This window comes from Oryzias latipes, chromosome 18 (assembly GCF_002234675.1).
Source record: "Oryzias latipes chromosome 18, ASM223467v1".
In the NCBI taxonomy this organism is placed as follows: Eukaryota; Metazoa; Chordata; class Actinopteri; order Beloniformes; family Adrianichthyidae; genus Oryzias; species Oryzias latipes.
The window spans coordinates 11274626-11286826 of NC_019876.2; the positions used below are offsets into that span (position 1 = coordinate 11274626).

Sequence of the window (12201 nt, forward strand, 5' to 3'; positions counted from 1 at the left end):
CCACTGAGGAATACAGTATGCCAGTTCTGCACAGCAGCGTAGAGTGAATCATATGAATGCAAAATGGTCAGTTTTAGTTGTTGACAGCTCTCTGTTCTTAAACGCCCACTGGGTTTTCTGTTATTTTTAAGAGTAATGAGGAATAAGCCAGTTCGGCATATGGTTGGCAGCTGCTGTCACATACTGAGTGATCCAAGACAGCAGAGATTTGAGACTCTTATTTGCAAATAGTGAAGATGATGAAGGGAGGGGATGTCATTTGGAGGATGTCTCCAGTGAAAAAAACTGATTCAAATCAGCCACAAGTGGTAGGAAAATATCAATGGACCTTCCTAGAAGAAGATCCATGAAATGTTTAAATGGGGATGAGAGTGGGCATGGGGTAAACATGATGAACTCACCTTGGGCTGCACCTCCACTTCCACCACCTGGTTCCTGTGCATGCAGCTTTTGACGAAGCCCTCCATTTTGCTGTTGAACTTCATGAAGATCACATAGGCGGCGTAGGCGGAGAGCAGTGTGACGCTTTCCCACACCAAGATGATGTTATCCAGGAAGAAGATGATGAGCATGATCAGATCCAGGATATAGAAGGATACGTCGCGAAAGAGCGGCCACCACGTCAAGTTTAGGATCTCCTTGGAGAAGATGGCGCACATCCCGATGACGAAGAGGATGTTGAAGACGGCCGAGCCCACGATGGTCCCAATGCCCACGTTGCTGTGCGAGATGAAGACGCCGATGATGGAGGTGAACAGCTCCGGGGCGGAGCCGCCTGCCGCCATGAAGGTGGCGCCTGCCACATCATCCGAGATGTTCAGTTTCTCTGTGATTACCGTCAAGGCTGGGACGAAGAACTCGTCGCACACAATGGCTAAGGCGATGAACATGTAGATCATGCCGAACATGTGCAGGACCACGGCTCCTTGACGTCTTTCACTGAGGGTGAAGAGGTCTGGCGGGTACTCGCCTTGGCTCTCATTGTCGCCCGCCGTGGACCTCATTGCTATGGGCATGTCAGCTGACACATTCGGGTCCCTCTGGTTTGGGGTGAAAAGTAGGGTCCTGTGAGGGGCCGTCTGGTGGTGCTCCTCCCTAGGAAGCGCTGGCTCACTAACCCCCCATGAGCTCCAGGTCAAGGCACTGACAGAGACAACACTTAAGGCCACCAAGCTGAAGACAAACCCCAAGATTCGAACAGGCCTTAGCTTTTTCCGCAGACACTTCTGGCCAAGCTGTGCTTTTTGATCCGGAGCCAGAATGGGTCTCCGCTCTAGGGAGTCCGTGCAGGGTTGGTCTGTGCCCATATTTGTGCCGCGTCTGGCTTCCTCACTCTTAAAGTCAGAACAGAAGGGAGCAAGTTCTACCGGCCGCGATGCATGATTCGGTCCACTTCAAATGAGTTCTGAAGAATTGGATTGCTTTCCAGGGTCTGGTTTGCCAGATGGTCTCCTCATAGTAGCCTCTGTTAGAAGAATAAAGAACCATTACATCAGACAGCAATCAAATAATCAAGTAAATCCTGAATTCTGGGTGCTTTGAAGATGGAAAGGAAAATGGAGACAAGGGAGAGCTAAACAATTAGTTTGACCTTTAAACAAACAAGTGCTAAATGAGTGTTGCCATGGAAGATTCAACCTGGATCCAGCCTTCCATAAAAACATGGCTTTCACGAGATCTGAGTGATGTCTACTGAACTTTATCCTTTTTAAAACAGCCTGTCATTTTCCGAAATCCACATTTAAAGGTTGAAGCACGTGATCAAACTTATCAAATCGGATTTCGATCGATCATTTTGCATCAGCCTTGAAGTCAGAGAAAGCTTTTTACCTGTGAAAAACGTGAAGGCCAGCTGTTTACGAGCAGCCGCTCTGGTACAAAGCAGAAGAACAACAAGCTGACATCCTTTGACTTTTCCCTGATGGTGCGTTTAAAGCCTGATCGCCTCCCTCTGTGACACCAGAGGGCAACTATCCTATCACGCACACTCCCACCCCGCGTCTGCCCTTCAATGACGCCCTTTCGGCACCATCACCAACACCATCATCACCAGTTTCTCCGCGAGCGCGCGCGGCGCTCCGGAGGCTGCAACCCGCGTCTTACCTTTGGCTGAGGCGAGAAAACAGGCGCGCGGCGCGGCGGCACGTTCAGATCAGGAAATCCTTTCCGGTGCGCTCCTGCTCTCATTGAGCGAAAATGTGACCGCTAACTGACGACAGAGGAGGAGCTTTTTAGTGGAGGGGGGTGGGGGGGGGGGGGGGACTGCACTCCCAAGTGCGCTCAGCCTCTCTCTCCCCCAGCAGGAGTAGCAGCATCCCTCCCGTCTCGGATGAGACACAGGGAGGAGGAGGATGGAGAGGCTGGATGGGTGTATATAAATCACCCAGTGAGAATCGCCTTGATAATGAGGCAGAATTTGGTGCTGGGGTGGGTTTACCGCGTGAACTGGGCGTTAATCGCAGGTGAGCAGCAATATGGCAAGCCAAAGAGATCATAAACCGCCAGGGACAAACGCTGTTTTTTTTTAAATGCACGCTGTTTTTTTTAAATGCACGTTTTAAAAGTAAAGCTTGCCATAACCTCGCCACATTCCTTCCCTGCTGGTCCCCCGTGGTGTTGCTTGTGTTTGTGTGTGTGTGTGTGTGTGTATGTGTGTTTAGGGGGGCTTTTGCGATGTTACAGTTGGAGGGAGGAGTTGCTGTGGTTACACAGCAATGGCTGAATGTCCACAGACCTCCTTGTTTTTGTTCCTTTTCCTGATGGCAGAACAGGTGGGAACGCTCCAACCTTGGGTCGTTTCAAGGTTACCACGAAGCAGCCCCGAACCCCCCTTCCCCAATCCCACCTAAATTAAATTATTAAAATGTTAACAGTTGGAATGTTTGTTTGCTTTCTTACTCTAACAGCTGCACATTTCCTCATCCCAGGCTGCTCAGAAACCTCACAGCATCAGTAACCTATCAGGATCTCTGCACTTGTTTCACAAGGAGTCAAGGTTGTGTTTTGTATATTCATGAACACCACTTCAGCTTTTAAATGTACGGTTTCTTCATGCAACTTTCCCATTTTTAAACTTTTTTTTTACATCCAAAAGAAAGTTTTCAAGCAATATTCAATGTTGACCCCCTCTCTTTCCATCGCCCATAGCTGAGCGCTCTGTTTACATGCTCTCCCGCTGGCTTACAGCCCTTCACAACCCAAATCCTAACATTACCGATTCAACAAAAATGGCGAGCAATATTGGAGCTATCCAGCCATACAGTTTGGAGCCATGTGCCAGGTCAGACAAGGAAAACAAAGACGTACATGGATCTAGTCGTCTACAATGGATGCATTGGACTGGAACGGAGCAGGGAGCTTGTGACCAGTTCAGCCTATTTTCTACATCACAGATAATCTTCTTTAAACTGCAATTTCTTTCGGCTGCTCCTGATTTACAATAATTTGAACAAAAAATTACCCACAAATGCAATGTTGAGCTTTTTTTTTTTGTTTCGATACGTCCTCAATCATGAGAAAAATGCTACAAAAATGTGTAAAAAAAACACCTAAGAAAAACCCACAGTTTTTATTGGAATGGGTCTTTACCATAAATCCTACTCACGCTAGATGTTTTGCTCCAATGCAGAAAGTTGATGCCTGATAATAATAATAAACTTTATTTATATAGCACTTTTCGAAATCCAGATTGCTAATCTCTTATTCTGGTTCCGGTTATGAGTCTGGCGGCAGCATTTTGGACTAACTGGAGTTGACACACACTCTGCTCTGAAAGGCATGTGTAGAGGGCGTTACAATAGTCCAAACGGGGAAAAAATAAAAGCATGAATCACCATCTCAAGACATTTTTTGATAGGAGAGGGGTTATCATGTATAACCTATGTAGGTACCAGAAACAAGATTTGACCACCGATTTAACATGCGTCTCCAAATTCAAATCGGTATCAAATATCACCCCCAGATTTCTGCAGCTTGAAGAAACATTGTTAAACAGAGACTCCAATTTCTGAGCGACACCATTTCGGGCCTCAACTGAACCAAAACTAATTACATCAGTTTTGTCCACATTCAACTGCAGAAACTTTTGGGCCATCCAGGTTTTAATATCAGCAATGCAGCTATTGAGATTCTTTAAAAGACCATGGTCACCAGGTTTAAAGGATAAGTTAAGTTGAGTATCATCGGCATAAAAATGAAAATTAAGGTTATGTCGGCGTATCATCTCCCCCAGTGGTAACATGTAAATTGAAAATAACAGAGGTCCCAGTACTGATCCCTGGGGTACGCCACATGTCAATTTCACCTTAGATGAGCAAGAATTGCAGATGAAAACATTAAAAAACCTGTCCGATAAATAAGAATAAAACCAGTTAAGAACTGTGCCAGAAAAACCAACCGTCGTTGGTTTATTAAAATAGAGTGGTCAACTGTATCAAATGCTGCACTGAGATCTAAAAGAACTAAAAAAAAAAAAAAAAAAAAAAAAAAAAAAAAAAAAAAAAAATCGATATTTTTCCTGAGTCTGCAGCCATTAAAAGGTCATTCATTACTCTCAGCAAGGCAGTCTCTGTGCTGTGGTTGGCCTTAAAACCAGATTTAAGGGTCTCAAATAGTTTATTTTTATTTAAAAAGGAAATTACCTGCTCAGCCACTAGCGTTTCCTGGATCTTAGCCAAAAAGGGCAGTTTTGATAGATGCTTATCAGGACGAACGGACTATTTGGAGGTCCAATCTGAAAGCATCTCTGCACACAAACAAATTTGTGCTTTGGAATTCCAAAAATAAGGATGTAGTCCAACCATCATCAAAAAATAACTAATAGGACATCTTACATGTTGAAAGTGTTGCACACAAGTTTAGAAAATAGTCTTAGATAGTTTCTAGCAGTCTAAACGGAAACGTTGTCCTGACATGTCCCCTAATGTGGGTTGATTTGTTATTTGCTCCCAATTTTATGTCTTCCACACGTCCCATCATAGGACAATAGCAAACTTCCTTTTTATCCCAAACATGAAAATAAATTCAAATCAGAAGGATTACACAACGTTTTGGAGATCCTGGACATTTGGTAGGATTGGAGAGTGACTTTCTGCTGTTTTCAGCACACGACTTCAGTCAATCAGTGTTGCAGGATAGACTTTTTTTTAACTTAAATTTCATTGATTTAAAAAATAGAAATAAGTCCACAAAACAAAATAAGTCTTACAAACAAAGAAAAAAGAAAAGAATACATGACAGCAGCCATTCCTTAAGTTTAAACAGAAAGATAAGTTGGATCATGCAGTGACCAGAGAGTTCTTCCATACAATCCATTTGTCCCATTTTTTCTTGAAATTGCCTTCTTTCGATCTCAAAGTGAAAGTCATCTTTTCCATGATGTAGATCTCCTCTATTTCAGTCCAGTCTGTGACAGTTGGTGGTTCTGGCTTAACCCTTGTGCTATCTTAGATGACCCCACCCTTACTTTGACATGTTCTCCCTACCATGACAAAGGTGGATAAAGGTGGAAAGATTTCATGTAATCCATGGACACCAGTGAAGATCACAAATCATTGAAGAAAAAAGGTTCAGAGCACTGTCTAGTGGGTCTAGATGACCCAACTCCCAATGTTAAAGTGGCTAGGATAGCACAAGGGTTACGCCATCGTCTAGTTTTTGCCTTCCTTGCTGCAGTCAACAATATTTTCACCAGATACTGATCTTTGACCGTTTCAGAAATTGGGGATTGTGTAGCACAGATATTTGTTGAAACAAGATGGATGGAATGTCTAAATGACCCCATTTACTGTTTCACATTGTCTCCAGGATAAACATTTTCATTTGGAATATTCCTCATAAAAAGTCTATTATTGACTTTCACTATTCTTTTGAGGCATAAATTTACTCTGGACAATAGAAAACTCATCTTTTGTTGACATCAAATGCAAACCAATTCAAATATTGAACTTAAAGGATTTGGATTTGACCCCTTTTACCCATTTGTTATTAGAAAACGCACAAGTAGAACAATTAAAAAAAAAGACAACCTTTTGGACACCATCACATTCTTTTTTAAACGGTCCCTCAGCTCGTCATGTTTCACCCTCCTGTCGAATAATGATAAAACCCATGAAAACGCAGCTGCGAATGAATTCAATCTCGATGCACGAACAGAAATCTTTACGCAGTGTGAAATCCGTGTGACATTGATGGCCTGGATCTGTATATTACATCATGGGTCTGTGAACTCATTGATTGCCTCTTCTCTGCTGCTCTCCTCTGCATTAGGTTGTCTGACATCCAGCATGGAGACCAAAAGTGTTGCTTCACTTTGCATCGCGCTGATCGTGTATCTTTATCATCCATGTTTGCACTGGGATTTCAGGCTAAATTAAAACAGATCTTCAATTGTGCTGTATGCTCAGGCCGCTTTTGTCTTCTAATTAATAGTTACATTCTTTTTGTAGCAGACAGACATGACAGTGCTCTTGTTCATCTAGCTATCAGCGCTTTCCGAAGTTCACAAAATGTCAGTTTTTGTCTTGCTGCGAGATGCCCAAGCAAGTTCCTCAATAGCTGTCAAACTTTGAAGCCCAGAAGACTAATCCCCGTTTGGCTAAATAATTGAGTTTGATTGCTTCACTGCTCCTTCTGCACAGAGCATCGGTTTTCCTCCTGGAACCATCGCCGCCGGGCGTCCTCACCAGCTCCGACTGTCACCACCATTTTCTGTAAGAACAAACTGCTGCCTGAGCCGTCGAACGGATTCAAACTGGGGTTTGATTTCAGGACAACCGCATGAGAAAGAGGCAGCATCCATCACATGGTTGCAGATGATACAAGAGGGCTGTGTGCAAAGCTTTTTTGGGAACAAAATGAAGAATCAGGTTTTTGCACTCGTTTAGAGTGTTTTTATGCAACTATCAATTGGGTAAAATGTATTCTGGTGAACAAATGATCAAAGATTTACAATATTGGTACGTGAAGACATTTTAGAACAATGAGGTGCAGATTTATTGAGTCAGACACAAAAAAAATGGTAAAATAAAAAAAGTAGTTACTGCTTTGTCGTAAAAAGAGTGTCATGAATTGGTCAAACTTTATCATTATTAAATGTAGTGGCTACAACTTCTACTTCCTTCCATGAAAGATCTTTTCTTCAAACCACACATTTTTTCTGTTTTTCCTTTTTTAATTTTTAGGCAAAAAATTTAAATTACACTTTTTAATTGTACTTAATTGTATTGTTCATTGAAACGTGTTGGGATGAATGCAGGCTCATTCAAACAACTTTTAACGTGACACACATTGCTTTTCACTGTTTTTCCTAAAGTCTATATGTCATAAACACTCATCAGTGTCTCTTCTTAGCTGTCTTCTTGTTGGTAACCGCCCTGCAGCAGGCCTGTACCGGACCAAAGCAGCAGTAGAAAGTGTTGAGTTTGACGTTGATACAAACGTTTAGAATTGGTCTGCGAAATGTAAAGTCTGAATGGACTACACCAACAAGGACGGCAATTCTACCATAACTTCTGCCTCTAGTATCACAAAACAATAGCAACTGAAGAGACTTCAGTTGTCGGAACCAAAGTGAATTTTTTCTATGGGTGATATCACACTCACTCAATAATCTTGACCTGGAAAAGTGAAGAATTTGTACTTTAAAATATCAAATTCACACTTTCACCATGCAGGTCTGACACTTTAAAATAGCCAAAAATAAAGTTGTCAGTTACCCCTTTAAGAACATAACTCTTCAACAATTGTAATTCTAGTGGATTCTGAAGCAGAGATAAGCAGCTTTGTGCCGATATTCACTTTACAGTAGAGAAGTGGTTACGCAAACAACGTAAATCAGCTGGTTCTGTCGTGGAGAAAAGCTGCTTTGCAGCGATATCTACATAAAATCTGCTTATCCGGACGCAACAAATAGAAAAATTTGCTTTTTTTACCTCAGAAATCAGCCTGATCGCATGGATGGGCAAAGAGTTACAGTACGAGTTTGTTGCTTTGGTGTTGCCGCTGACATCTGCAGTGGTAAAGAGCTAACACAGAAAGCAAGAGTTTTGTTAGGTTAGCAACTATCCGACCCTAACCCAAAATGATCATCCACTACAAATGAATCGGTTAGTTCAAAAGGGGCCCAAGTCCACAATTTCTCAAATTAGAGATTATATGTTTATGGTCTTCAAGGGAAAAAAAATATCTGACTATGTGCAAAAAAGTCCCAAGTCTGTTGTAATGTATTGACTATGCTTGACATTTAAAATGCATTAACCCTTGTGCTATCCTAGGCACTTAGGGAGTTGGGTCATCTAGACCCACTAGACAGTGCACTGAACCTTTTTTCTTCAATGATTTGTGATCTTCACTGGTGTCCATGGATTACATGAAATCTTTCCACCTTTATCCACCTTTGTCATGGTAGGACGAAGACGTCAATGTAAGGGTGGGGTCATCTAAGATAGAACAAGGGTTAAGTGCAAAATTCCTGGACTTGGGCCTCTCTTGCATGGGTTTAGCTTTATCCCATAGATGGCAGCACTAGTTATTCAATATGGCAGCGCCCCTGTTTAATTCAAGAAGGGCCCAAGTCCAGAGACTTTAGTTTGCTAGTCCTCTGAAATAATCAAAGTGAGGTGCTTCATATTATAGCATTTGTAAGCTATGAACTGGTGGTAAATCTGGGTAAAGTATTAATCATTTTGTGTAGCCTCCCTTTAAGCTATGCGATTAAAATCATTCCCTGGATAAACAAACCTCTTGGACTTGGGCCCCTTTTGAACTAACCGATTCAATTTAGACAGCAGGGATGTCAGAATCCAACATATTTTCCAACCAGACTAACACTGAAGCTCCTTATTGGCTAAACACACCTGATCCAGGTAACCAGCAGCAGATAAGGAAGTTTTATCTAAAAAACAGCAGGAGGCCGGCTCTGGAGGTCTGAAGTTTGATGCCCCAGCTCTACAGAAACCTGCAAAGATGGACGCTGAGGTTAAATATGACTGTATTTGTTGATATTTAAACATTAATTTGATTTTATTTTTTAGTTCAGTGCACATCACCTTCCTAAAGCAGACCTCAGCTCTTCCAAATTAGACCTGCCAATACATTTGCCTATCAAAAGGAGATGGCACTCAGGAGGTCAGCTCTTTTTCTCCCCCAACAATGGTGGAACAGTGCACATGCATTCCATCGCATCACTAGCCGCTCTGGATCCGGCTGCATTTCCAGTAAAACTGATGACTGCTCACGGGGTGGCAAAAAAACAACAGAAATTTCAGTGTAGGCCAGGCCCACCCAGCCCTTCCTCGCTTTTGGCCCGGCAGCTAAATCCGAGCCTTTGTGCCCCACATAGTTGTATGGATTTGTCAATGAGGCACACACAATGAGGCAGGGGTGTGTGTGTGTGTGTGTGGGGGGGGGGGGGGGGGTCGTGTGATGATGAGCTAAGCTAAGCGAATCATTTTCCGGTAAAGAGGAACAAACAAACGTCTAAAGTGTGAAATTATAACTGAAATGGGGTGACAGACATAAAGCTTTTTCGCTCTGTCAGAGGAAGAGGCCGGTCAAACTGGAAATCTGAGATTTTCTAGAAGTCTTGCTCAGGATTATGGGTTGTAAACCACTGCAAGTCTTTGCAAATGGGCTTGGATCAAACACTTTGTAAATGAACAAGTAAAAACTATTCCTGCAGTGTCCGTTTCTACTCTACTTCTGCTGTAACAGAAATCCAATCCAATAACAATACTAATACCAAAATGTGCAGTTCCTCAAAGGACCACTAGAGGCAGGCTGCAAAAGGGAGCAAATTCGAATTGACTTTCGTGAATGTTTATGCTAAAAATAAACATATTTACATATACAATAAATACACAGAAACACAGATACTCAGCTGCAGGCTGTAAAATTACCCAAAGATGCACTGCCATGCTGTGATCCAAACTGCAAAAATGCTCCTCAGTGCAATGAGTTGTGTGAGCTCTATGAAAATATAGTCAAAGCTGTAAAAAAATAAAAATAAATAATAATAATAAAAATAACAAAATTGTAGTCTCTGCCTACGAAGCAGGAGTCATAAAAGCTGGACTATTAACCCAGGCTGGAATGGCTTTGTAGCTGAACATCAAGCTGCAGCCAGGGATGCTTTCACACTCTGGCATGAAGCAGGGAAACCTCGACAAGGTGCATTGTTTGAGAGCAAGAAAGTGACTACTGCTAGATTTAGAAATACACTTCGCTTTATTAAAAGGCAAGAAAACATGATGAGAGCAGACTCTCAGGCCAGAGGTCTACAAAGTAATGGTTACCATAAATTCTGGAAGGAGGTTAATATCATGAATAATTGTAAAACTTCATTGCCATCCAACATTGAAGGCGTATGTGGTGCTGATAACATTGCTGATTTATGGTGTAAGCATCATTCTGACCTGCTTAATTCTGTAAAAACCCATGCAGTTTCTCAGAATCAGAAGCTTTTATTGTCATATGTACAGCTTTTACACAGACATGCGAAATTACATTCCAGTACAACCCAAACAAGATGAGATATGCAGCAGAGATGCACATATACAGCTCAAAGTTGACTGAGGAACAGCAGTGATGCACACCTTGCTTAGGGTGGGTGTAGATGGGTTACGAATGGGGGGGGGGGGGGGATGTTGGTGACTAAAAAAAAAACAAAGTCGTATCTCGACACCGTCTGATACAAGGTGTAGATACAAGAAAAAACCCACACCATTTAAACACACAAAAAAAAAAAAAAAATCACATTCACACGACAACACGGTACATGAGGTTCAGTGGGGGGGGGGGGGGTCCCCCCTGTGGCACACTCCGAGCGCAGCTGCAGAGGAGCGCGTCTCCAGGCAGTGCTCACTGGGGGGGGGGGGGGGGGTTGTAGGAATGCCGAGGTATCCACTATTGACAATGTGGATATCCCTGACACAGTGGTGATTCGTGCAAGTGAGATTTTTGATGCAATTTCTACGATAAAAGAAAACAAAGCATGTGGTCTAGACAACATCACAGTCGAGCATTTAAAATATTCAAGTTTTAAAGTACTGCCCCTGTTGGCAATGTGTTTCACTTTTTAATCCATGGAGTCCTACCTGATTCAGTTCTCTCGGTTGTATTGATTCCTGTCATTAAAGTCAAGGCTGCAAGTTTAAATAGTCTGTTGAAACACCGACCGATTGGCCTTGCCAGCAACATCTCAAAAATGTTAGAATAGGTTTTATTGACTAGACTCAAAGTGCATCTTTTAACAAGTGAAAATCAATTTTTTTTTCTTTATTTAAAAAAAAAAAAAAAGCCTTGGCACTGATATGTGTATTTACGCATTGCAGGAAATAGTTGGGAAACACCTGAATATGAATACATCTGTATTTTTGTGTTGATTGATGCCACTAAGGCATTTGACAGGGTGAACCACCACAAACTATTTCAAAAGCTAATTTATTGAGGTGTGCCGAAATATCTGGTACCATTCCTGGCTTTCTGATATGCCATTTAAACAATGGTTGTCAAATGGGGCAATGTTTTATCTCATCGGATCCTGTCTCCATTTTTATTCAATGTCTACATTGATGATCTATCTACCAAGTTAAATCTGTGCAAACCTGGGTGTGTTGTTGGATGTCAGATGTTTAACCATCTTATGTATGCTGATGACAGTGCTGGGATACAAACACTTTTAAAAGATTGCTCTGAGTATGGCAGAGACTTTGATATTAACTACAACCCTTCTAAAAGCAAAATAATGATCGTCAGGACCAAAGGCGACTAAAATGTAAACTTTCTGTTTTTAAACTTTGTGGAAAGCCTCTGGAACAAACCTCAATTATCAAATATCTTGGACATTTCATTACTGATGATTGGATCAGAGACAATACTGTAAACTCTATGCTTAGGCAAATATGCTGATGAGAAAATTCAGTGTGTGTTTTCTTCAAGTGAAGCTTACTGCACTCCTCTGTATACGGCTCCTCTGTGGTGGAATTATGGACGTGGGACATTCCGTAGATTTATAGTGGCCTATAACGATGCCTTTAGGCTTCTGCTACAGGTGCCCAGGTGGTTCAGAGCCAGTCAGCTGTTCGTGGATGCTCACAACCTGTGAAGCACTACAACATACAGCCTCATGGAACGCCTGGACAAGTCTAAAAATGTAATTATCATGTCTTTGACTGATCCCAAAAGTAGCTCATGCCGCTACAC

General features: G+C 42.1%; 1 protein-coding gene across 8 annotated transcripts in view; it reads right to left on the reverse strand.

The window, feature by feature from the left end:
• slc24a2 (solute carrier family 24 member 2) overlaps positions 1–12201 on the reverse strand; it is a 76963-nt gene that overhangs the window by 62504 nt on the left and 2258 nt on the right. For 6 of the 8 annotated variants that reach the window (XM_011487376.3, XM_020711600.2, XM_020711597.2 and 3 more), the window contains exons 1-2: positions 2104–2234; positions 402–1465 (exon numbers count right to left, since the gene is read on the reverse strand). In XM_011487376.3, the coding sequence (XP_011485678.1) occupies positions 402–1307 (906 nt within the window). In that variant the 5' untranslated portion in view covers positions 1308–1465; positions 2104–2234. Of the gene's footprint in view, positions 1–401; positions 1466–1830; positions 2072–2103; positions 2235–12201 lie in introns of those variants that run through there. The other 2 variants (XM_020711595.2, XM_020711596.2) reach the window with 2 other exon arrangements.